Raw genomic sequence first — 27,366 nt, 5'->3', positions numbered from 1 at the left:
TGGAGGCTCCCGTGCTGTGCGTTTTCCGGTGGAATCAAAGTCCTAGGTTAGTGTACAGTTGAGTCACAACAAACAAGTGATTTTCCCTAGCTTTGTAGTTTAAATGGTAACAAGTTAACCTCATCGTGTTGTAAACAAAGTCAGCCTGGGAAGTGATGAGGAATCTTGACCCCTTAGAAGAACGAACTTCCTTCTGGTGACAGCCGTCGAGAATGGAGCAAGCAGTGTTTTCCGAGTGGAAACTTGCTGTCCGCACGTGCTCAAGCCGAAGACAGCTTCATCAGTGCCGCCGTCAGGGGGGGTTAGCTCTGATGACAACCACTAGAGAACATTCCAGGCCAGCTCTCGGATTCCAAACGTCCACATTTCACTGATTTAAAAAGACATCCGAGACAGAAATCAGGAGGCTGATCACTCACTGGGAGGAATGTAACCAAGGTCGTTGAGCAAGGTGGGCAGAAAATAGCTAGATGACAGCCCAAACTGTCGAGAAAGCCTCCAGCAGAAACACAACAAGGCTTCCCAGGATCCGCCCTCTTTAACCGGCCCTAAAACGCACTTCCGTCCTCTCCTCTCCTCCCTCTCTCCGTTTCTCTGCCACCCCGAGTGTGGTGGTGCTCCGACTTCACCATGTCGTCTCAGAAGACTTTTAGGATCAAGAGATTCCTGGCCAAGAAACAGAAGCAGAATTGGCCCATTCCCCAATGGATTCGAATGAAAACCGGTAATAAAATCAGGTACAACTCCAAGAGAAGACATTGGAGAAGAACCAAGCTGGGGCTGTAAGGAGCCCCCTGAAGGGTGGCACGCATGGCCGCATTTTCCCAGGCTCAAATTTTGTCCCCATCTGATGACTTGAACTTCTATTGGCAAATAATCTGGTTTATTCCTTGGTTTTTTGCTTCCTAATCAAATTTAACAATAAATGATGTAAGGCTGTGGGTGTGAAAAAAAACCACAACAAATCCTGTTAAACAAGGGGGTGGTGGTGGTGGTGGTGGTGGTGGTGGTGGTGTGTGTGTGTAAACACAGCTTAGAAAGCGCAGGTACAAAGAGTTCTCAATTTGAAAAACAGCTACTCTGAGCTCAGGTGGAAATGCACGACAGCTGTTAAAATGGAGGTATAATTTGTGTCCAGTATCTAAATAAGCAAAATAATAGTAAAATACAACAAAAGACAACAGAATTGATGAAGCAAAAACTTACTGTAGAGAAAGAAAGCTTCTACTTGGCGTGTTTGCAAACATTTTTGTTTGCTTGTTTGCTTTTAGTTTTTTCTATTATTATTATTGCCTAAGAAGTCATTTTAGACAAGTTTTTAATAATTGTGTTTCCCTCCAGAAAACTTTAATATCATACATATACTGTCTGTGCTATCTGCGCAAAGGGTAAGTGGTTTAGTTTGATTTGGGGTTGGTTTTTGTTTGTTTGTTTGTCTCTCAATTTGTACTCCCTTCATGTGACCGTGGCAGTTAGATTTCATGTCGATCCGCATTTGTGTAGGGGTGTCATACAACCTGTCAGGTTGATGACACCTGCTGGGAGGAGTGACATTTGTGAAGGTCCCTTGTACTGTGAATTGGAATCAACTAAACAGTACCTGGCAATAACCCCTCACTATCTTATTAGTCAACATTTTGCACTTAGGACAACAGTAAAGACTCTACTCCCTGCTACGCACATCACCAACACACAATCATTGCTACGGACAGTCATGAATGCCAAGGTAGAGGCCAAAGTAGCACTGGTTGTGATGGTTAAGGTCATGTGTCAACTTGGCAGGGTTATCATTCTGCATGGTTCAGCAGTTGTGTGATGATGTAATCATTTTCCATTTTGTAATCTGATGCGGTGCTTTTCCATTTTTGAATAAAGCTAATTTTCCCAGAACGAAACTAATCATGTTGATAAAGTGAAGAACGGGCGCAAAGTGCTGTCCTCTGTGCCAGGCGCTGTTCTGGGCCCTTTGCTGCATTTACTCTAGGCCAGCCTACAAAGGCGTTTCAGCACTAGAGCAGGGCTGGGAACCTTTTCTCTGCCTGGTGCCATTTGAACATTTTACTACATCATGCATGGGCCATACAAAATCATCAACTTAAAAATTAGCCTGGAAGAGAACATGATTCTTTTTTTTTTTTTGAGAACATGATTCTTGGTAAAGTAGAAGAGCAAGATCTCAGTGAAATGGAATGACACGTTGGCTACAATGACAGGCTCAGGAATAACAACAAGTGTGTGGGTGGTGCAGGACTGGACAGTGTGTCGTTCTATTTGCTCATAAGGTTTTCTATAAGTTTAAACAGACTGGATGGGACAGAACAATATTTAGAAGTATCGTATACACTCGTGTATACGCCAAGTTTTTCAGCACATTTTTGATGCAGTTTTTATGGTAAAATTAGGTGCCACGGCTGACATTTGGGTCAGCTTATTGAGTATATATGTAAATGCTTTGCTATTCTCTTTGATACTCACCTTCCCTACAAGATCGCTGAAGACAAAATGGTGCATAAGCAAATGTGATGAAGAGAGCAGATGGTGCCCGGCTATCAAAAGATACAGCATCTGGGTTCTTAAAGGCTTGAAGTTAAACAAGCAGTCATCTTGCAGGGAAGTAAATAAGCCCATATGGAAGAAACACACCAGCCTGTATGATCATGAGGTGTTGACGGGATCAGATATCAGGTATCAAAATATCCAAAACAATTACATTGATGTGAAAGAGCAGGGTTGGAGTGGAAACCCAAAGGCCATCTGTAGACAATTGGACATCCCCCCACAGAAGGGTTACAAGGAGGGGGTGATTCAAACAGGGCGCAGTATAGCACTGATAAAACACTCCTCATTCCTTTAGTTCCTGAATGTTTCCTCCCCGCCTTCCCGCCCCCACAACCATGACCCACAAATCTAGCTAGACCAGAGTACAAACATTAGTGCAGATAAGAGCTCTTGACACATGGAATTCAGGACAGATAAGACCCTCGGGAACAGTGAGGCGAGTGAAGGGAGATAACAGACATTGTAAGACACGAATGAACAATAATAATGTATAAGTGATCAAGGTTTCAAGGGAGGGAGGATAGAAAAGAGGAGCTGATACCAAGGGCTCAAGTAGAAAGAAATTGTTTTGGAAATGTTGATGGCAACATATGTACAAGTATGCTTAATACCACTGAATGATGGATTGTTATAAAATCTGTAAGAGCCCCCCAATAAAATGATTGGAAAAATAAATGCTTTGCTGTCTATAGTGGTCTCTATTTTCTAAATGGTTTGTTGTGAGATTACATTAATTTATCACCAAAATGAACAATCAAATTGTATTTACATGAATATATCTGTTTTTGACACAAGCACTATAGATAAAGAATAGACACATACCATTTTATTTAAAGTTTGCCTAACCAAAAAAAAAAAAAAACCTAGCCTGCTCTGCTTGGTCAAATGTTAAGTTACTCACTGCTGGCCAGTCAGGGCTGAGTCACAGAGATCCCCCCTGTGGGTTTCCAAGACAGTGACTGTTTACGGAACTAGAAAGTCCAGTCTTTCTCCAGAGGAGCGGCTAGTGGTTTCCAACTGCTGACCATGCGTATTGTAGTCCAGTGTGTAACCACTACACCACCAGGGCTCCTTAATGTTACATGAACTCACCCCTAATGTGATGGCTGGAACTGCTTCTTTTTGTTAAGACGCGTGAGTGACATTAACTGGTATTGATGGTTTTGCCAGGAGCACTGGTGGCATAGTGATTACATGTTGGGCTGTGATCCACAAGGTCAGCAGTTCAAAGCCACCAGCTGCTCCATGGAAGAAAGACAGGACTCTCTAATCCTGTAAAGAGTAACAGTTTCAGAAACTCACAAGAGCAGTTCTCCCCTGTCCTATGGGGTCACTATGAGCCAGCATCCACTTGATGGCAATGAGTTTTTGTTTGGTTTGGCTTTTGTTTTCCTATTTATACAGCCATCAGGCCAGACAGTCCCCATCCCTGCGCTGGAGCAAGAGGCTTCTTCGGGGAGGATGGTTGAGGTACAAAGAGAAAGAGAGAAAAACAGAAACCGCCAAAGATCAAGGGCAGACTGTGGAGCAGCCAACTGCTGAGCAGGAAAAATGTGTCTGCCACACAGATGAGTTTAGAACTGACAGTTCCCCTGCTGCTCTGGGCTGGCTACTGGTTGGTTATTTCAACATCCATACTCGAGAGGCTTTTCCAAATAAACTTGACCGCTGCTTAGCAGTTTTTCTCAAACCTTCCTACTTTGCCTTATGTCAGAGCAATGTTTCCTAATGTTTATCATGATTCACATGTTTTACATTTCAAGGATTCTCTGGGTGGATGCGACCAACCAAGCATTTCCGCCTCCAGGGACCCGCATTCACACACATGCACACACGGGAGCCACTAAGTGGTGCAAATGGGGAAGCCCTCAGCTATGCGAGTCCACCCAGATGGTTCTTCTAAGAAAGGCCTGGCAAATTGCTCCCCGGAGATCACAGCCTGGAAAACCCAGGGCGCATCGTTAGACCCAGAAGGCCACAGCGAGTCGGCACCGACTTGACGGCACTTGGTTTTCGTCATAGTTTTCATACAAACAAACTTAGATAGCTTGATAGATACAGGACAGCTCTCACATTTACCCATGTGCTGAGTACTCTGAAATTGCCCATTCCATCTCTTCTGTGAATGTGGAGGTCATCTGCTACCCTGGTCTCACAGTCCACTCCTAGGTTGGCACCAGTTTGTAAAACGTTGAAGAGGACAACCTCAGCCATTTCTATTCCCCCAAAGCCTATCGATGATTTTCTGGCTTACTTGCTACTAGGTGTGTATCTCAAGCCACCTCCCATCTTCCAGGAGCTTATCTGTGACAATTTCAATAGTATCCAGAGATTGTGAGCTTCAAATTGGAAAAACAAAATGAAGAATGCCCACCCTCACTCCCCCCACCCCAAAATCTTCTGAACTTGCTGCCATCAAGTGGATTCTGCCTCATGGTGACAGAGTGGGACTCCCCTCGTGGGCTTGTGGGCTCGTGTCTTTACTGGAGTAAGAAAGCCTCCTCTTTCTCCACAGAGTGGACGGCGGGGTCAACTCCACCGCCCAGGCCACCACGGCTCCTTTGAGGTGTTCCTTGCCCGCTGACCATTTCTTACAAATGCAGTGGTGATGATAAGCTTCCGGGGGCTGCTTCCAGGATTGTTTCTTCAGGCATACTGCCCCCTATTGAAGGTGCCCTGGAGCTACAATGGGTGAAACACTGGGTTGCTAATCACAAGGTCAGTAGTTCAAACCCCGAGCCAATCAATATCAATTTGTTTTAGAAAGGTAAGACTGTTCCTGTAAGAGTTATAGACTTTGAAACACCGTGGAGCATTCTACTCTGTCCTGTAAGGTGGCTATGAGTTGGAATCAATTGGTTAAGAGGGAGTGGGCGAGTGGGCGCTTTACTAGGTAGGAAGCAGCATACACATACACACACACACACACACACACACACACCACCATCACCTGGTTATATTAACAGTCCTCAAGAAGTCTAGGACAAATGTAGTTTACAATGAATAATTGGATTTATGGGAAAGCTTGGGTGGGGGAAGAAATGTTTACAAAACAGGCAGGGACTTCAGACCTGCCAGTAGCAAATCTGGGGAGCGGTCAGGTGCTGTGGAAGGGGATAAATTCAGCCCCATCATCCGGCCCCTCGAACTCTCTCTCTACTGTGTGTTCTTGGGTCATCTGACTGATTCACTGTTGCTGTAAAAACAGGCCCTGCTGTGGTCAAAGCTACTGAAACTGGGGGAAACTCGTCACGAGAACCCTGACTCTCAGCTGACAAGCTTGCTTGTTCTGTCCGCATTCTTTCCAGACCAGTACCCGTCCTCGGGGCTGACTGAAACCACAAGTCTGCTTCAGCCTGACAAGTCAGCTGAGCCGTCCTTCCCCATGCCTGAGAGCTCGGAGCTGTACTTTAACGTGGACCATGGCTACCTGGAGGGCCTGGTGCGAGGGTGCAAAGCCAGCCTCCTGACCCAGCAGGACTATGTCAACCTGGTCCAGTGTGAGACCCTGGAAGGTATGTGCATGCTTTTCAAAGAGGGGAAATGCTGTCTCCTCCTTAACGTGTTTCCGGGGCCTAGCTAGAGGGCCCAGAGGTCTTTAATCCCAGGGTACACATTTCAGGGGTCCACGAACCTGAATCAGGAAAGAAAAAATGCATCTGTATTTTCAATATTCTCTTTAATGAAATTTATCCTTTCCTATCATTATGAATCCAGACAACAAATTGTGGTGGGTGCTTTCTCACCAACGGAAATGAGCAGCATTTTTGTATCCCTTCCCTGTTCTTGAAGAGACCTTAAAACACATTTGGGCTTTCAACTATTTCAAACTTACAATACATGTTATACTCCTCCTCTGGTCTCCTAATTAAAAAGCACATTAAGTACAAATACTGAAACTATTTTGATAACTATTTCAATATGTATGGGGTAGGTTCTTATAGTCCTATCAATTATTATTTGCATTTATAATATTATTTGCATAACTTATTACATATATTTATAATATTATTTTGAGAAAGTAGTCTATAGGCTTCAACAAACTACCAAGGGGACCATGGTTTGGGGGAGTGGGAATGGGGAGTGCCTGATCTAGAGAAATTTATTCTATAGCCAGTTTTTTTAGTATCCATTGATTGGGGGAACCCTAGCAGTTATGCATTGAGATGCGGTCCACAAGATCAGTAGTTCAAAACTGCCAACAGCCCCAAGCGAGACAGACAGGGCTTCTACTCCTGTGAAGAGTTACCATCTCAGAAACTCACAGGGCCAGTTCTACGCAGTCCTATTGGCTCACTATGTCTCACCATCAACTTGATGACAGTGTTTTAGTTTACTGATTGGACGAGGGGGTCCTGGTGGTGCTGTGGGTTAGGCACTGGACTGCTCACTGCAAGGTCAGTGGTTCAAACCCACTAACAACTCCAAAGGAGAAAGATGAGACTGTCTGTTCCAGTAAAGATTTACCATTTCAGAAACCTCGAATCAGAATCAATGGGCAGCAGTGGATTTGGTTTGGATTAGATTTATGCGGAGAGGCCCCTTGGCACCCATGCGACTAGAAGGTTAGAGGTTTAAGTTCACCCAGATGTGCCTGGGAGAAAGGCCTTTCTCTAAAACCCAGCCATTCAAGCCCCACAGACCACAGTGCTACTCAGCCACAAAGGGGGAGGCCGCGAAGAACAAGGAGTTAGGGTATTGTTGGGGTTAGTAATCTGTCTTGCTGAAGCTTAAGAAAAGCCTAACAGAGATGCCAGTAGTCGGGGGACCCCTTTAGATGGTAAAACCCCGGCTTTGATTTCTACCAGGTCTAAGTAGGTGAAGTGGGTTTAAAGTCTCCTCATTTGTAAAAGGTGACAGGCATGACTGCCTTGCTGAGTTGTAAATTAGACAGTCTATGAAAAAATGCTTGCACCCGCATAATTTTCCAAGTGTCACCCAAGACGATTTCATAGCTATAATCACATTGTTATTATTAAAAATGGCTACACTCATTTTGAAACATAGTTAAGAACTCAGTGTTCAGTTTGGTCACTGAAATTGCAAGACAATGGTAAACATCAAGTTTCCTAGGAAGAGTATTTGGAGAGCAAACAGGAAGAGGGAAGGAGGGGAGCAGGGGAGAACACTTCTGAAGGTGACTTTGCAGGCTGTCCCTGGAGAGCCGAAAGCTCGGGAGATCAGTTGTTTACAGTTCTGACCTGGTAAAGCCAGTTTCAGTGGCGCTGCCCAAAGCCTGAATCTTTCAGATGATAACAGCTCGTTCTGTTGGCTCGAATCTTGGAATCCCAAATCTTAAATCACGTCACCTTGAAGTAGGAGCTTGGTGACTGGAAAATGTTAATGACCTCCAGACAATCGATATGCATGAGGTGGAAGACATAACATTGGAGGCCAGAGGGCAGAGTTAGACCTTCTGTAGAAGCTGCTTTGATGAACTTAACAGTGAAAGGGATGCAAACAAAGCCAAGTGTGTCTGTGACACACCAACCGTGGGCCAGCCAAGGGCAGCCATTCCAAAGAATTCTAGATGATAAAAGATAAAACCTCAGAAGTGGAAAAGCTGCTCCAATGTGCTTTTTGCCAAGCGACCTTTTGACCAAATGATTCAATTGAGGGAGAAGAAGAGGAGGGAAGCGCGGAAGGCAGCGACGGGAGCACCCATCTGTGTGTGTCGGCACATACACGACTGTGTCACCAGTCTCAGCTGGGCAGAAGAGGATGTTTTCAGACTCTCTTGAAGATCTGGAGAATGAACCTTCTGAGAAAAGCAACACGTGCATGTCTGCGTGCAGAACTTTCCCTACTGTGTCAGGGAGCCCGTGGGCCTCCCCAAGCCCATCCCTAACCCTGCCGTGTTTCTACCCTCTTCCCGCCCCCAGAGTTTTGCACCCATTCATTTCACAATAACATTGAAATCCGTGTGTCTGTCTACTCGTTGAAGACTTCCAGAATTAACAGAGATGAGTCCACAGACCACATTTGGGCTATAACAGCTGGTGAGAAAACTGAATTTAAATAAGGACTTCCCATTCTCGAGGAAGAGTTAAGAGTAACAGAGGCTTTGTACTGATTTCGACCAAACCCAACGGACTGTCAGCCATTGAGGTAGAGGTCAGCTGAATCTCTGCCGCTCTAATGGAATTAGAATAGGAATTGAAGATCCATCAATAGATTTGCTTTGATTGATGCTGGCTCCATTTTGTTCTAGAAATAAGGACTGCCTTTCTGGCCCTTGACAGGACGGATTGACACAGTGGCTGCAACAATGGGCTCAAACCTAAGAACAATCATGCAAATGGCTGAGGACCCGACATACGAAAAGGCAGCGCCAGCCTGCCTTACAGGGTCACTGTGTGTAGGAGTCCATTTTGCAGGATTCTCTATGATTTAGTCCAGGTTCCTGGAAGGGGTATGTGGCACCCCAAGTTACCACACTGGGCGACATCGATCCTGGTGAGGTCACTAGGTCTGTGCTACCTGATCAACATAAGCTCACTGCCATCGAGTCGATTGATGATCCTTTGGGACAGGGTGGAACTGCCCCCTGTGGGTTTCAGAGACTAACAGCAGAAAGCCTGATTCCTCTACCTCGGCGCTCTGGTGGTTTTGACTGCTGACCTTGTGGTTAGAAACCCAATGGATAACCACTATACTACCAGGGCTGGTGTGCCCGCCCTGGTAAAGGGGTTTGGAAAATAAATAACCTGTGAAAACGAATGCAGCTGGTATATCTGTGACTGCCCGAGAGACTCGTCCAGAGCCGAGCTGCAGGCGTAAGAGCTGAAGGTAAGAAGTCAAGGGCATTTGGATTCCTAGTGAAAGAGAAGCTTTGCTGGGGTGGAGGTTGCTCCTTTCACACATAATATTCTTCATACAAATTATGGCTGAGGAAGAGACCTGTCACCGTGGCACTTATGCTAAAGCAGGCGCTGGCAAGCAAGAGAACTTGGCAAAGCCTGTATTTCCTTTTTATCTTTTAAAGTCATCCAGTCTTTAAAAGGAAAAGACAAAACAACAACAAAAAAGTCTCATCTCCACAAATTACTTTGGGACCGCTTACAAAGACCAGACGCTTGGAGTGAATCTTCAAAGAGAGGAAACACAATTGTACAGAACCTTGCAAAGGCTGAGTCCTCACACGTGTGCTTTCTGGTGTGCCCAGCTGTGTGAGTGTGGTCAGAGGGCTGTCCCTGACGCACAGCGGCATGCCCTCTGACTCAGCCTGGCCCAACTTCAAGAAGGAAGCTAGTGCCTGTGGCCTCTGTCACTGGGGCAGGTTGCAGGCAGTATCCATACAGAAAGGTCAAATGCTTTAAAATCTGGCTTTGGATCAAAACAGTAACCTTAAAGGGTTATTTAAAAGGGATGCCCAAAAGAACTAACACTGCTGTTTTCATGAGAATGTTGTTTTTAATTGCAACAAGGACTATGATGCTGGGAGTAATAATTCTTCTTTGAAAAACACAAGGTGGTGAAATTAAGATTTTAGAGCTGCAGAGTTAGAAAGGAGCCCCGTGGAACAGTGAGTCACGTGATGAGTTGGTGTCCACACGGTCAGGGGTTCAAATTCACGAAGCCTCTCAAGGGGAGAATGAGGAACCTTTCTTCCCCTGTAAAGATTCGCAGCTCTGGACACCCAACCTGAGTTCTACTCTGTCCTTTAGGGTGGTTATGAGGCAAAAGTCACTTCAGAATCCACTTGGTGGCCGTGAGTCTTTTACATTTAGAATTTCTGGCCATGAGTCTTATGGGTTTAGAAGAAATGGTCCTTTCTAAAATGCACAGTAAAGGTGTCCACTTGGTGGAACCAAGGACAGGGTGGAGCACCCTGGGGTGAGCCTTTATTTTGTCTTGCCTGCCATCGATAACTTTGCCACTTTCAGGGGAAATCATCTTCAATTCCTTTTCCAATGCCATGGTCACTCAGAAGCCTTAGAGTAAGTCCTTTCTAGCCCAAGTCAGAAGGTGGCTCTGCTGAAGAAAGGCCTGACAACCCACTTCCATAAAGATCACAGCCAACAATGCCCTTGGGGACAATTCGACTCTGTCCCACCTGTCCCAACAGGGACACAAGAGCAATGGGTTTGTTTTTGTTTGATAACTAAGGTCCAGGGCAAAGCAAGTGAGTAAGCGCTTAGTGACTGAGAGGTTAGTGGTTCAGGTCCACCCAGAGGTGCCTGGCGAGCAAATCCTGACAATCTACTTCTGAAGGATCCTTGACAACCCTATGGGGCTAGATAGTAATCGCCCTGCAAAAGCTCCCCTCTAGACCTGACATTCTAAGGAAAGAATCAAAGCTATATTGGCCTCCTGTCCAATATATCCTTGTCTGATACTGAAGAGTATTTTCATGCGTCCTTCACTCTTACGCCCTTGTCTCAAATGAGTCAGCAGTCCAAGGACAGACACCTACCAACCCCTTCTTCAGCCTCTCCTGCTCTGATGACTCGTTCTAGCTCCTCAGGCTGCTGTTCTAACCTCACCCTGACCTGCTGTTTCCACCATTTTCACAGACACAAGCTTGGCTTGCTTTGTCTTGGAAATACTGATGCTGAGCTCTGCTTCTCCACCCAGACGGACTCCTGCTGAGAAAGGCTTCAAGGATAAAAGGCCACAGAGAGGTGGCCTACAGCCATGGCGCTGAAGGAGCAAGTACTGCCCAACCCTAGCCTCCTCTCTAAGTGTGTCAGCACGAACTTCGCCAACTGAGCCAATCAGTGCTACACAGAGAAGAGACTGTGTCAGCACGAACTTCGCCAACTGAGCCAATCAGTGCTACACAGAGAAGAGACTGAATTAGGAAAAGATGCCATTTCATTGGGATTCACAGTCAGTGCTCATGGAAACTGCAGTCAAGAAATCAAATGACGCATTAGGCGAAGCTGCTGCTCTTGAAAATAGTAAAGGCAACGATGTCACTTCGAGCACTAAGGTGCCCGTGACCCAAACTGTGATGCTTTCAAAGACTTCGTGTGCACAATGAATGCAGCGAGAGGGGTGGGATGGGTCATTCCTTAAAGGGGACTGGCTTTCTGTTTGGGGAAAGGAAGGATGAGGCTTCTACTCGTGTAAGGAGGAGCCATCTCAGAATCCCACGGAGCACTTCCGCTGTCGAGCAGGATGGCTATGAGTCAGCCTTGGTTCCATGGCGGTCAGTTTGAGCTGGTGGCTCCTGGTTTCAGCACGAAGGTTGTCATGCCAAACGCTGCCTATCACCATAGCTCGACTCTCCCCGCTCACACTTAAGCTTCAGAACAAGGACTTGCTCTGAGCTCTCAGCTCCTCGCACATACCATGCTGTTGTTTCCATCAAGTAAACTTCAGTGCAGGCCCAGCAACCCAAGGGGACAGAGTCGGGCTGTCACACAGGGTACCCTATATGACCCTGAGCTGTCATCTCTACTGGAGCAGGTCACCAGGTCACTGCTCCCTCGAGCTACAGGTGGATTCAGTTAGCAGCCACCTGCTCAATCGCTGTGCCACCAGCCTCCGTCCATACACTCTATCCAGACCAGAAACACTGGTGGTGTCGAGGGTGGCTCGTTGGGCTGCAAACCACAAGGCCAGCAGTTTGAAACTACCAGCTGCTTCATGGAGAAGGATGGGGCTTTCTACTCTCATAAAGAATTACAGGCTCAGAACCCACACGGGCAGTTTTACCCTGCCCGGTAGTCATGACAAGTCAAAACTGACTCGATGGCAGTGAGGCGCTTAAACATCTGTGCTGATTCATGGAATGGCCTCTGGAATGGCCTCCTTCTATCTTGTTTTACTTCCTCCTAAAAGGTGCCCTGGTGAAATATTGGGTTATATACAAAGTCAGGAATGTGAAGCCACGGGCCTCTCTGAGGGAAAACGATGAGACTCTCTACTTCCGTAGGAATTTCAATCTCAGAAACTGGAGGCAGTTTGACCCCATCCTCTAGGATCACGATGAGCCGGAGTTGGTGGGTGGCAGTGAGATTTTCTGCCTTGTAAGGTCACTAGGAGTAAGATTCAACCTGATGGCCATGGATTGTTAAAGGTTAATGAGATGGTAATTATATGTGTAACAAAAAGGAACATAAATTCAACTAATGTCATAAGGGCTATCATGCATGTTCAAAATTTCACCTGACGAGATTTCATCTCATTTCAGATCTGAAAATCCACCTCCAGACCACTGATTATGGCAACTTCTTGGCAGACCAAGCAGGTCCCCTCACTGTTTCCATCATTGATACCAAGATGAGGGAAAAGCTGTGCGGAGAATTTGAATATTTTCGGAATCATTCCCTGGAGCCCCTTAGCACATTTTTCACCTACATGACGTAAGTGATAACGTCCATTAAGCCCCAATTTGATTGTGTAAATGATTCATAAAAGTTGCAGGTAGGATATTAAGCTCCAGTGAAGCTTAAGACCTTTTCTATTGTTGGTAAGTTTGAATACTTTTCAATTCTAGAAAATATAAAGTCACTGAACAAAGTCACTACTGGAGAAAAGAGATTCTGTGATAAGGATAGCCACGGAGGTGGGGCTATCCTCCACACAAAGAATGCTCTCACTTTTCCTCTAAAAAAATGGTAAGCGATGCTGACGCATGAGGTGTTGTGGATGTTTCTACTGAAGGCAAATAGACTGTGACAATTTGGGATCATTTTGGCTTTAAACGGAGGTGAGGTTGATGTACCAGGAGGTTCTTACAGTCACATCTAACCTCTCCTGATGGCCGAGAAGCAGGATAAAATGGACCCCGTCAGAGTTGGGTGTGTTCCGTTGATCTCCCTGTCTATCGACAGTGGTTCCAACTCTCTCGGTGTGATGGCTCCTCATTCTTAACGTGTTTTAACTCCCACACTATTACAGCACATTGTACGATTATTAGTTCAGCAAATACAGTTTGCTTACTCACTTTGGCCATTTGACATGACTATGTGCTTCTGCAGTTGTCTTAGCTGATAAGCCAGGAACCAAGGTCAGTCAGTAACAGATAAACTGTTGTGAGAGAGGGTTCAAAGACCTCATAGAAGAATTCTATTATCTTCCCATTCCATCTAGCCAGGAACATTTTGAAGTCCTCTCCTACCAGGTCTAACCCCGGGACTGGGAATAAACTAAAGAAAGTGTGACATTTTTTGGTGTAAAGGACCTAAAAATGAAGAAATACTAAATTATGGAAACCAGAAATTAAAAGAAAAAAGAATAGGACAGTAAACATTATGCTTGGCTCTAAAGTTAGGAAAGTAGAGCTGTTTTATAGGACTAAAAGGACAATAAATTGGGATTTATCAGTGTGTGGCTCTGGGAGACGGCCAGGGATTTACAGAGCTGATTGCCAATTGAATAAGAGAATGTCCACATGAAATGAATGGGGCCCTCTAAACATACAAAGGGAGCTTCAAGTCCTTGCCTCAACTTCCACCCAGTTGATTGGACTTGAAGCCACATAATACTGCCTCAAGAATCAGGCACCCCAAAAGGGTGGTTACCTCACCCGAAGGACACACTTTCCATTCTCTATCCTCTCCCCTATGCATCCACTTCTCCCCCGTCCACTCTTCTGTTCTAGAAATAACAGCGACTGTCCTTGAGGCACCTTTATTGTCCAGTGAGCAAGACAATGGAACTAAGAATATCCAAATACATCTGTGAAGCCGAACAAAGCTAAATTAATGGCCTCTGGCTGCTACACGTGACTTTAATTGGAGGGGGAAATTATGTGAAAGTCAGCAAGATTCCTCTTACTGTAGCAGATATTTCTTAACATCTAAATATGGCTCTTAGAAAAGATTCCAGAAACAGAACTGAGTTTTCAATCCTTTGGTGCAAAGGGAAGTCAATGTAACCTTTCTGTTACTGATAGCGAACACGACCATAACCAAAGACCCATCTGTTCGGCAGTTCATGTTACATCGGACGACCTGAATGTCAAACTACTTAATGAATAATACCTTTGAGGAAAAATAAAGGGTAGTCAAGGGGCCCCATTACGACTGTCCAAGGGTTCAAAAGGCATCCAGGGATAGCAACCCCCCTGTCCACCTGCTCCTTCATTCTTCACCTAGTGATTCGCACCCACGGTAACTACCTTTCTGCCTCATTTTACATTTGTGTCTGTGTCTGTATCGTAGTGCACACAGCGCACACCCCATCACCACACTCCAAGTTTATACAAATGGCAACATCTGCCTTCTGTACTTTCCCCATTTAATATTTCTTAGAACGTCCGTGGCCACATCAGCCTTTTCAAATAACTGCAGAGAATGCGTGTTTTGCACGGTCCCCCTTCAGCTAACAAGTCGTAGATGGGAGCACACTGGGCAGGCATCACGAGTGGCACTTCCTGTGGGTATGACTCAAGGTTATTATCATCGCACTGGACAATGAAAAATATGAAAGGACCACAGACATCACTTTGTTGACTGCAACACGCAAGCGACTGGAGAGACCAGCTCAAGTACGCAGAGATGATTTACCATCACATGGCATTTTTCAGAAATCCAAATAGAAGAGGCCCAAGCAGTTCAAATTCATGATGTCCAAGGAGCAGACCGTAAAGAGGTTAAGTCAGCAGTTCCCAACCTTCCTCATGCTGCGGCCCTTTAATCCAGCTCCTCGTGTTGTGGTGACCCCCAACCATAACATTATTTTTGTTGCCATGTCACCACTGTCATTTTGCAACTGTTATGAATCGGGCAACCCCTGCGAAAGGGTTTGCTTGACCCCCAAAGGGGTCACAACCCACAGGTTGAGAACCACTGAGGTAAGTGGTCATAACATTGACATTCCTATTCCTTAAAGAGAAATTGAAGGAAATACAACGTCTCAATCTGCTTTGTCCAGAGAAACAAATCCAGAGACATTCCTCTATGCACAAGAAGGCACTTTGTATCAGAAGACACCCCAGCACAGTCCAACACACATCTGTGTCTGATGTTAGCCCGTAAGTCCCTCTTCAGACTCCCATAGGCACATGTCGGTGATGCACACTATGAACCAGGAAGCAGGAATATCACAGGTCACTGGGTGAAAAATCACGTGGATCTAAGGTCAGTGGAAATATGGCAGAGTGCCAACAGCTCTCAGGGTCAAGTGGCCCGTACAGGCCACCACTTGAGGCAGGCAGGGTTCCAACAGGAAAGAAGGCAGACGGGCAGAGAGAAAGGCAGTTCCTACAGCTCCTCACTCACAAACAAAAGGCCACACCCCCAAGAAAGTGTCATCCAACTACTCCTTGATTGACAGGTTTGATCCATCCCTAACCAGGAGTGTCTGATTGAAAGGAAATCATCCAACTACCTCAGATGGTGTCATGGGTGACTAGCAAGGTCAAACCCCACAGAGCAAAATCCTTAGATGCCAATACTTCAAAACAATTTTCTATTTGTGGGGACCCTTGGACACTGACCCAGTGCTTTGGACTGGGGCTATAGCCATGGGGACCGGTCCCATTCTCGAAGCCACCAGACCGGCAGCCTGACCTTGATAACATAGATAGCCGTGTTCTTGAAACCTAAGCAGCAGCAGCAGCCCTACCCACCCAACCCTTTTCCCCTACATCACATGTAATGAACCGCTCATTTCTGAATTGCCCCGAGAGTCTCCTTCCTTCTTGCAGGGCCATAGGTGACCTAATCTGAGATTTGGAAAGAATCTTGGCATTAATTAAGCAAACACCTTTAGGCACGTCATGATACGAGGGGAGACCACCACCCCCACCCTGCCCCCAAACAGAAAATATCTCCTCTGGGCAGAGCTTTCGTACGACACATTTTTCCTGCTAGGCGAGCGGCAAGCAACTCACTCTGGGTCAGTGCACCCAGTGGCACTGCCTGGTAAGGTTCTCTCTGGTCACAGTGAATTTTTTTCATACAAGCAGTTCTGCTCGAACCTTGCTTTCTGTGACGGCCAATTTAAGAGAACAGCATGCGGCTGTGAAATTCTGTTTCATGCTTGGGGAAAAATGCCTCTGGAAGTGTGTGGTGTTGAAAACAGCTTTTAAGGACAGAGCGATGGGAAATCTCAAGTGTCCCAGTGGCTTTTCATTTCCAAAAGAGGCGAAATGTCAATTGATGGCAAACTTCCTTCTGGACGCCCTTCAACTTCCCAAACGAACGAAATTGATGACTCATGTGCATTTGGAGTTCATTCCACCAGGTCAGACTGTCAATCAAGCTTTCCATTTAGTGGTTCTGAAAAGATAGTGTAACAGTGTACAACAAAAAAGGTCTGATTTGTGGCATACGGGGGACTGGTTTTGCCACCACGACAATGCACCTGCTCATGCAGCCATCTCAGTACACCAGCTTTTGGCAAAAAAAAGACATGCCTCTCTTGCCCCACATACTTTACTCACCTGACCTCACTCCATGTGACTTTTTGTTTCTGAGATGCAAAGGGACATGAGGCCATAGAAGACATGAAGAAAAAAAGAGGGAGATTCTGTCAGTCATCCAAACAGATGAATTTGAAAAATGTTTTCAAGAATGGAAGCGCAGATTTTACTAATGCATTCAGTGTAATGGAGAGTACGGTGATGAGGTTGTTTTGTAAAAAAAAAAAAATTAAATACATAGCTTTGAAAGAAAAAATCCAGTGTGTTTTGGGGTGGTGGGGGTGGGATATCACTCTTATAATTTCTTTTTAAGCACACAGACATTTGTAGTCCTTGTCACCGTGTTCCATGAAATGGAGTCTGGCTCATAGCAACACTGTAGGCAGAATGGAAATGTCTTCTGGGGTTTCCTAGGCTGAACCATCTTTGTGGGAGCAGATTTCCAGGGTGTTGTTCCTCCACGATGTAGCTGGTGTGTTTGAACTGCTGACTTTCATTTAGTAGAGGCTTAACAATTTCACAACCAGGGCTCCTTATGTAGAGTCATTAGTGATGGATAGGTGCCGTGGTGACACGGGGGTTAATGTTCAGCTTCTTTCCAAAACCCAAACACCCATAATTTGCATCTACCAGAGACTCTGGGCTACAAAGACGTGGCAGTGCGGTTCACTAAAGACATTAGCCTTAAAGAACGAAGGAAAAAAATGTAGAACAAAGTTCAATCTCCTAAGCAATAAAAAGGAGAACAGACACTGCCGTTGTGTCTGCTCTGACTCATGTTCATCCTTTCAGAGTAAAACTGCCTCTGTAGGTTTCTGAGACTAAATCCTCACAGGAGTAGAGAGCTTCAGTGTTTCCCTGAGGATCTGAACTACTGACCTCCCAGTTAGCAGTTTTGTGCATAATGCACTATGTCATGAGAGCGCTTCCATCCTGATAGGAGACTTGACTGCTGGTCTAACTAGTGGAACCCCAAGACTGTGGTCCTTAGACACCCTTCACACCCAGATCTAAACTCCTCACCGGAGACCACTGCTCAACCAGACAACAAGTAGGCCTATAGAGGAGACGCCATTACCTGTGAGAGGCGTGTTTCTTGGCGCATTCAACCACATATCACCAACAGGACAGAATCTGCCCAAACATAAAGTCCAGGAGGCACAATAGGGCAGGAAAGATGGGTGAGTGGAATGCAGAGAGGAAGGACATGAGGAGAAGGCTTTGAAATTGACGGGATGGCAACTAGTATCATGAAATGAAATTTGTGAATGGAATATTACACACCATTAAGAATGATGATGAAACTGAAACATCTCACGACCTGGGTGGATATGGAGAACATTCCACTGAGGGAAGTTAGTCAATCACAAAAGGAAAAATAATTTATGAGACTACTATTACCAAAAAAAAAAACAAGGTAAAGGTTGTCATACTAAAAAAAGCAGACTTTGACAGTGACCACAGCTGGGAGAGGGAGGGAGGGAAGGGGGAGGGATAGGATAGCAGGTGGACGGATGTTAACTGAGTGAAGGGAAAGATGATGTCCTTCAAGAGGGGGATGGGCAAAAAAAAACAAAACGGGAGAGCAAGGACAGGGCCAGCCATTGGGAGGTTGATAAATTAAGTTACTAAATGCAAAAATGATGATCTTATATGTAAACCCACACCTAATCCACAATAAAAAGTTAAACAAGCCGTGTATAAATTGTTGATTGGGAAACTAATATTAACTGAAAGGTTATCAGTTCAAATCCACCCAATAGCTCCACAAGAGAAAGACCTACCAATCTGCTCCCATAAAGAGTACAGTCTCATGGGGAGGTCCACCCTGTTGTACGAGCACCTACGAGTGGGCGTGGACTCTGCTGAAACTAACCGCCATCACATCTGGCCTTTTTAAATTCAGTGCTACTTAGCGAATTCGAACCTTTAACTTTTTGGTCACCAGGGTAGCAAAAACAATAGGACCCAGGAGCCTTCTGACAGCACATAATGGGTGTTAAACATTTTTTAAACAATTTATTGGGGCTCATACAATTCTTATCACAGTTCATACATATACATACATCAATTGTATAAAGCACATCTGTACAGTCTTTGCCCTAATCATTTTTTTCTCTTTTCTTCTTTTACATTTTATTAGGGACTCCAACAACTCTTACCACAATCCATACATATACGTACATCAATTGTATAAAGCACATCCATACATTCCCTGCCCCAATCATTCTCAAAGCATTTGCTCTCCACTTAAGCCCCTTGCATCAGGTCCTCTTTTTTTTTTTTGCTTCCCCTCCCTCCCCGGGTGTTAAACATTTATCAGATCAATAAATAATCCTGTATTTAGCAGCATATGAAGAAGTTAGTACCAGGATTTTTCAAGGCTTATTTACAACTTGCAATATGCAGTTGACACAACCTTGTGTGCTGAATGTGAGGAGGACTTGGATCACTTGCTAATGAGGATCAAGGAGTACAACCTTCATTATGGAATAAAACGCAATTAATAAAAGAAAACCTCACTGCTATCAATTCAATGCTGACTCATCACAACAGACAAGGTAGACGACCGCAGTGGGTTTACATGTGACCATGCATGTGAGTTTTGAGTATGTAGAGCTAGAAATCTGATCGTTTCTGACTGCTAAATGTGTAGGTATCAGCCCAACTTATAGCCACTACACCACCAGGGAATATCCCAAATCCTCACAATTGGACACATAGGTGATATGATCAAAAATGGAGAAAAGATTGAAGTTCTCAAGGGTTTCATCTTGCTTGGTCCCATAATCAGTGCTCATGGAAGCAGCAGTCAAGAGATGAAATGACCCAAGTGTTGACAAGCAAGGGTGCTACTTTGAGGATCAAAGCGTGCCTGACCCAATTCATAGAATTTTTCAATTGACTCAGATGATTGTGAAAGTTGGACATTGAATAAGGAAGACCAAAGAAGAATCGATGCATTTAAACTATGGTGTTGGTGAAGAATATTAAAAGTGCCATGGACTGCCCAAAAAAATAAACAGATCTCTCTTGGAAGAAGAAGCCCTAGTGGCATAGGGGTTATTATTGGGCTGTTAACCTCAAGGTCAGCAGTTCAAACCTAATGGCAGCTCTGTGGGAGAAGAATGAGACTTTCTATTCCCGTTAGGAGTTACAGTCTCAGAAACTCACAGGGGGAGTTCTACCTTGTCCTTTGGGTCACTATGAGTCAAAATGGGCTCAATGAGAGTGAGTCTTGAAAGAAATACAACCAGAATAGTCCTTAGAGGAAGGATGCTGAGACTTTGTCTCATATACTTGGACAGGTTATCAGGAGAGGCCAGTGCCTGGAAAGAAATATCAGACCTGGTAAAGTTAGAGGGGCAGCAAAAGGACAGGAAAGCCCTCCACCAAGTGGATCAACACAGTGGCTGCAACATTGGGCTCAATCATAAGAACAGTGTGCGAATGGCACAGGGCCAGGCTTTGTTTCATCGTTGTATGTCGGGGTCACTGTGAGTCAGAACTGGCTGGCACCTAACAACCATAACAACAGAAAGGATCCCGGTTACGCACTGGGTGGCTAGAGGCATGGTCAACAGTTAGAAACCACTGGGAGTTCTGGGGAGAAAGGGAAGGCTTGCTACTCAGTACGACTCTGCCCAATAGGTCTCACTATGAATCAGTGTTTTGAATACAGAGCGATAGAAAAATGCTTTCAGAAGACTCAGCATTGTTAAGTTTTCTATGGCACATGAATATTGGTTATTTATCGAGCTAATGTGTAAGGGCTAAAAACTTGGCGTTGTGTCTACAGAGACATCCTGAAATGGTTGAATCATTGAATTGTATGACATGTGAATGAAGTGCTAATAAAAGTGTTACCCAAAAAAACCCCAAAAATATGGTTTAAATTACTGTAGGCAGAGCTTGCCTTCTCCAGGCAGCCGCACTCTCCAGCACTCCCTATTGCCGTATGATCTCCTTCATGCATCTACGTTACATATCGAGACCCCAGGAGATACTTGTGGGTGATGTCTGACCGAGATACTTTAGCTACACCTCTACGCAAGAACTCCGTCAGGAAGGTGTTATATTTCCCCCTCCTTGTTTTATAATTAGGGAAACTGGGGTCATTGAATTGAAAAGTTTTCTAAAAATCACAAAATTATGAAGAGTCTTAGAAAGGATTCCATTCCCAGTCCATTTGTCTGGAAAGTAGGGGAGCTTGGCATTGCCCCAGGAGTTCCTACCACTTCCAATCCCCTGTGGGTTTCTGAGACTGTAACTGTATACGGGAGCAGAAAGCCCAGTGTCTGTGGTCCCTTAAAAATGTGTGCATTCCTGACCCTTATCTCAAGAGATTCTGATTGAGGAGAACTTAAGGCCCATCTGTATTGGGAGGAGCCTCCCTGACTATTCTGATGCACCCCATGATTAAAAACCCCTCCCCTTGGTGTCTCAGCTTCCTGTCTTGGGAGGCTTTATTTAAGACAACCAACCAAACAGAAACACTTTTGATGGTGAATTGCGCACAGGTTTACAAAGCAGATCATCCACTCTCCATTCAGTAAGTCGTGCACGGCTTGTTTCAGCGCTCATCACAGTCCCTTCAGGAAGCATCCCGTCTCCCACCTTGGGAGGTGTTTTCCCAAGAATCCTGGGGAGTTTCTCCCCCCTACATGTCTACGCGATCTGCGCCATCTCTTGCTCAGAGAATGAACAGACAATTGCACTGAAGTCTTGAATCCCAACCCACGCTTGTCTGCTGTGTTCATGAGATCTGCCAGCCTTGGGGCACCCAGCGGTTCCCTGCAAAGCCTAGAGACTGATTATAACCGCCGAGTGGACACGAATGGGAGCAAGGTCTCACCGGTGTGAAATCCCTCTGAAATTGTTATTTCTCTTCTAATATATGTTGCAATGGCAAGTGCCCATCCACCGCCATGAACTTCCGTCAAATAGATCGACCTCCAGTCCTATTAGCGGTCTAGGACAGCTTTACAGAAATGAGTACATCGACGCTAGCAGCGACCGCCATATTTACGCTGGCATACTAAATACAATTGCATTGCACATCCTTTATGATGTAATTACCGCATATGCGAAACTTGTTTTGAAAAGTGAGAACGGATATTTTTAAATACCTAATAGCAGGAAGATCTAGAGGCTTTGTAAACTATAATTAACACAGTTGTTTGAAACAAAGGAATGAATCCAATAGCATTTTAATGAAGAGAATGTTTAAGATAAGCCTGCGTGGTTTTATCTTCCTCCCCTCTGACCCACCACTTCCCTGCAGTATTTCCATGTCCCTTCCCTTGGGAAATTAGCTATCTTTGGAAAATTATGTCTTAAGCCTTCAAAGCATTGTATCTCAGGGTCTATATTTTCAGAATATAAGGCTATCAAGAAAATACAGCCAGTCAAAAAAAAAAAGAAAAGAAAATACGGCCAGTCTTCTTCAATACTTACACAGTATGAAGAATGCGCTTGCTAAGGCTAAGCACAGTTCTTTTAGAATCCCAGTCAGGCAGTAAGAACTTTCTGCAGACTTTGCACTGTGCTCTACACAAGTACAACCGACCAACCATCTCTGCTTGAATGGGACTGAGGAGTAAATCGGGATATAGGACTTCTAGTAGTAAATCAGGCCAACTGGGATCAATTGAAACCCCTAGGCAAACTTACTCATAGACTAGACACACACAGAGAATCCACATTAACGCTTCTCATCGTCTATACTTCAATGGAGCGGCCAGACATGTGCACAAATGGTCATGACATAAGACAAAATGAAGTCATGGCTATAATAGCCTGAGCATCCTTGGTGGCTTAGTGGGTTACTTGTTGGGCTGCTCACTGCAAGGTCAGCAGTTCAAAACTGCCAGGTGCTCTGTGAGAGAACGGTGAGACTTTTACTCCCGCAAAGAGTTACAATCCTGGGCAACCCACAGGCACAGTTCTACCCTGATAGGGCCGGTATGAGTCATGATTGGCTCAGTGTCAGTGAGTTTGCTTTGGGTTGAAGAATGGAACAACTAATTCAAATTGCAGGTAAGTGAAAGTAGACTTTGAACCCATGTTAGACATGGTCATTAGCCATTTGGTCAGCCCCACTATGAGACATGACATCCCTCACTGACCCATAGCCCTACAGGGGACAGCACTGGAGACAAAGTACAGGAATTGCACCCGATCTAACCCCACCACACCGAGGCAAAACACTAAGGGCGTGCAACAGAGCAGCAAGAGGAGCAGAGCAAGGAAGTCCCCAGGAAACACCAAAAATAGACTTTGGGGCCAAGACATGGCACCTCATCAGACTCCACAGGAAAACACTCAGAAAGGCCAACCATCAGTCCTTGAACTACTTACAGGCTTTTCTTTTCTTGTCATTGTTTTTTTGTTGTTGTTTTGTTGCTATGTTTTGCTCTGTCTTTTTTTGTGCATATTATTATCTCTTCAGGTCTATCTAGATAAGATAGGCTAGATAAGCAATCTGGAAGAGAACACAATAGGACCGATGGTTGGGGGGGAGGGGAGGGACATGGGAGAAGGGGATGTTGGGGGGGGTGGAGGAAGTGGTATTAACAAACGCAGGGACAAGGGAACAAGTGATCCAAAATCAATGGCAAGGAGGGTGTAAGAGGCCTGGGAGGGCTTGATCAAGGGCAATGTAACCTAGAGAAATTACTGAAACCCAAATGAAGGCTGAGCATGATAGTGGAATAAGAGGAAAGTATAAGGAAATAGAGGAAAGAACTAAGAGGCAAAGGGCATTTTTAAAAGTCTAAATACAAGTATGTACATATGTAAATACATTTATATAGGAGGATGGGGAAATAGATCTATGTGCATATATTTATAGGTTAGTATTAAGGTAGCAGATGGACATTGGGCCTCTACTCAAGTACTCCCTCAAGGCAAGAACACTTTGTTTTATTAAACTGGCATTCCATGAAGCTCATCTTCCTGACCCGATCAGAAGACAAAGCAGGTACATAAGCAAATGTGATGAAGAAAGCAGATGGTGCCCGGCTATCAAACAATATAGCATCTGGGGTCTTAGAGACTTGAAGGTAAACAAGCAGCCATCTAGCTGAGAAGCAACAAAGCCCACATGGAAGAAGCACACCAGCCTGTGTGATCATGAGGTGTGGAAGAGATCAGATATTGGGCATCAAAGGACAAAATATATCATTGTGAATGAGGGGAGTGCAGAGTGGGGACCCAAAGCCCATCTGTAGGGAACTGGACATCCCCTTACAGAAGGGTCACGGGAAGGAGACGAGCTAGCCAGGGTGCAGTGTAACAATGATGAAACATACAACTTTCCTCTAGTTCTTAAATGCTTCCTCCCCCTCCCCACTATAATGATCCAAATTCTACCTTACAAATCTGACTAGACCAGAGGATGTACACTGGAAACACAGGGAATCCAGGACAGATAAACCGCTCAGGCCCAATATGGGATACCAGGAGGGTCAGGGAAAGGTGTGGTAGAAGGGGACAACCAATTACAAGGATCTACATATAACCCTCTCCCTGGGTGATGGACAATAGAAAAGTGGGTAAAGGGAGATGTTGGACAGTATAAGACATGACAAAATAATAATAATTCATAAATTATCAAGAGTTTATGAGGGAGGGGCGTGGCGAGGGACGGGAAAATGAGGAGCTGATACCAAAGAGTCAAGTAGAAAGTAGATGTTTTGAGAATGATGATGGCAACAAATGTACAAATGTGCTTTACATAATAGATGGATGGATGGATTGTGATAAGAGTTGTACAAGCTCCCAATAAATGATCTTTTTAAAAAAAACAACTAAAGAATAGAAAACAAAAACATGGTCATTAGATCGTAGGAGTGATTTGTGCATTACAGAGGAGTGAAAGGATTCAGGGTTTGGCAATGGTAAGTCATCTCAGATATGGCTGAGGCTTCCACATGGTTAAGGTTGAAGACTTCAACATTACATGTCTACGCAAAGCTTCATAAAGGAAGGCTTTCGCCTTCTGGAAATGGGCAGTGGTCATGGGAGCCAGTCTGCTGGATGTCACCAATGACCGAGTTGCAGACTTTAAAATGGTTAAAATGACAACGTTTTTGCTATTTATATTTTTCCACAATTTTAAAATGCCAAGGAAAACATTTCAGAAAGGACACGGCCATGTGCATGTGTCTTATTTGCTGTGAACTATACTTGTTGCTACGACCATCGCAAAGGTGCAGAGTATTTTCCTCCTGGGAACTCACTCATACGGCAGAATTGTGGAGCACTGAGGAGCCTAATTCTATACCTGGGACTCTGTGGCTTAAGATAATTTCACCTCAAAGCATGTTATCCTCATTTAGAAAATAGAAGCATACTTGTCTTTAGGATTACTGTGTATCCTCTCTGGGAAAAAAATAGGTTTCAATCATTGGTAATTGCTATTGTTAGGTTTTATTTCAACTTAAACCAAGTGTCCAAGTCCTCAAACAACAAGTTACTATTGTTGCTTCTGTCAAATCAGCCTCCCACTCACAGGATCCCCAGGCACCACAAATCCCCCTATGGTAATCCACAGATTCTCATGGTTTGATTTTTTGGAAGTGGATTGCCAGGCCTTTCTTCCTAGTCTGTTTTAGCCTAGAAACTCCACTGAAATGTACTCAGCAGAAGAGCAACTCGCAAGTCTCCAGAGGCAGACAAGTAGTGGCTGTATATCAGGTGCCTTGGCTGGGAATTGAACTTGGGTTTACAGGACAGAAAGTGGCAGTTCTTCCTGCTGTGATTAGCCCATGAATCACCATTGCACCTTAAAGCAGAAGAGATAAAATGTGATATTATGTCTGACTCTTAAAGATATATTTTTACTATTTACTTTCCAATTGCTGTCTTGTAAAGTGAGAGAATTTTTCTAATGTCTATTTGAGGAAGCTGATCCCTTTGGTATTTTGACAGAGAACTTGAGGAGATAGGACTTAAACCAGACAAATCAATGAGGAAGCTATTTGAAATATATAGATGTGAATGTGGGAATCCTGGTGGCCTTGTGAGTTAAGCATCAGGCTGTTAACCTCAAGGTCATTGGTTCAAGTCCAGCAATGACTCCTTGGGAGAAAGATGAAGCTGTCTACTCCCATAAAGATTTACTGCCTCAGATGGGGAAATAGATCTGTGTGTCTATATTTATAGGTTTAGTATTAAGGTGGCGGAAGGACCTTGGGCCTCTACTCAAGCACTCCCTCAATGCATGAATACTTTCTTTTACTAAATTGGCACTCTACGATGCTCACCCTCCCGACACAACTGCTGAAGACAAAGCGGGTGAACAAGTAAATGTGGTGAAGAAAGCTGATGGTGCCCGGCTATCAAAAGAGATAGCGTCTGGGGCCTTAAAGGCTTGAAGATAAACAAGCGGCCATCTAGCTCAGAAGCAACAAAGCCCACATGGAAGAACACACCAGCCTGTGTGATCACGTGGTCCCAAAGGGATCAGTTATCAGGCATCAAAGAACAAAAAATCATATCATTGGCTGCACACCTCCATGATAGGATCGCTGAAGACAAATGGGTGCATAAGCAAATGTGGCGAAGAAAGCTGATGGTGCCCGGCTATCAAAAGAGATAATGCCTGGGATCTTAAAGGCTTGAAGGTGATCAAGCGGCCATCTAGCTCAGAAGCAATAAAACCCACATGGAAGAAGCACACCAGTCTGTGCGATCATGAGGTGCCAAAAGGACCAGGTATAAGGCATCATGCAAATATATATATATATATATATATATACCATGCAAATATATATATATATATACCATGCAAATATATATATATATATATATACCATAGTGAATGAAGGGGGAAGTGCAGAGTGGAGACCCAAAGCCCATTTGTCAGCCACTGGAGATCCCCTCATATAGAGGGGTTTAGGAGAGGAGATGGGTCTGTCAGGGTGTGATATAGTACCAATGAAGAACATAGTTTTTCCCCAGATCCTGGATGCTACCTCCCCCCAACTACCATGATCTGAATTCTACCTTGCAGGACTGGATAAGGCAGAGGTTGTACAGTGGTGCTTATGGGAGCTGGAGGCACAGGGAATCCAGGGTGGATGATACCTTCAGGACCAAGGGTGTGAGGGGCGATGCTGGGAGAGTGGAGGGTGAGTGGGTTGGAAAGGGGGAACTGATTACAAGGATCCACATGTGACCTCCTCCCTGGGAGACGGATGGCAGAGAAGGGGGGGTAGGGAGACTCTGGATAGGGCAAGATATGACAAAATAACAATCTATAAATTATCAAGGGCTCATGAGGGAGGGGGGAGCGGGGAGGGAGGGGGGAAGAGAACCTGATGCAAAGGGGTTAAGTGGAGAGCAAATGCTTTGAAAATGATTAGGGCAAAGAATGTACGGATGTGCTTTACACAATTGATGTATGTATATGTATGGATTGTGATAAGAGTTGTATGAGCCCCTAATAAAATGTAAAAAAAAATTTTAAATAAAGAAGACAT

General features: G+C 44.7%; 1 protein-coding gene across 1 annotated transcript in view; it reads left to right on the top strand.

Annotated features, from left to right (window-relative positions):
* Window positions 1-2,145: 2,145 nt before the first annotated feature.
* ATP6V0D2 (ATPase H+ transporting V0 subunit d2) overlaps window positions 2,146-27,366 on the top strand; it is a 66,445-nt gene continuing 41,224 nt past the window's right edge. Inside the window, exons 1-3 of the mRNA XM_075550832.1 lie at window positions 2,146-2,155; window positions 5,868-6,074; window positions 12,701-12,872. Of these exons, the coding sequence (XP_075406947.1) occupies window positions 2,146-2,155; window positions 5,868-6,074; window positions 12,701-12,872 (389 nt within the window). The remainder of the gene's footprint in view (window positions 2,156-5,867; window positions 6,075-12,700; window positions 12,873-27,366) is intronic.

Source organism: Tenrec ecaudatus, chromosome 5 (assembly GCF_050624435.1).
Source record: "Tenrec ecaudatus isolate mTenEca1 chromosome 5, mTenEca1.hap1, whole genome shotgun sequence".
NCBI classification, from domain to species: Eukaryota; Metazoa; Chordata; class Mammalia; order Afrosoricida; family Tenrecidae; genus Tenrec; species Tenrec ecaudatus.
Note: the sequence above shows the minus strand (reverse complement) of the source record. Positions and strands in the feature narration are given on the sequence as shown.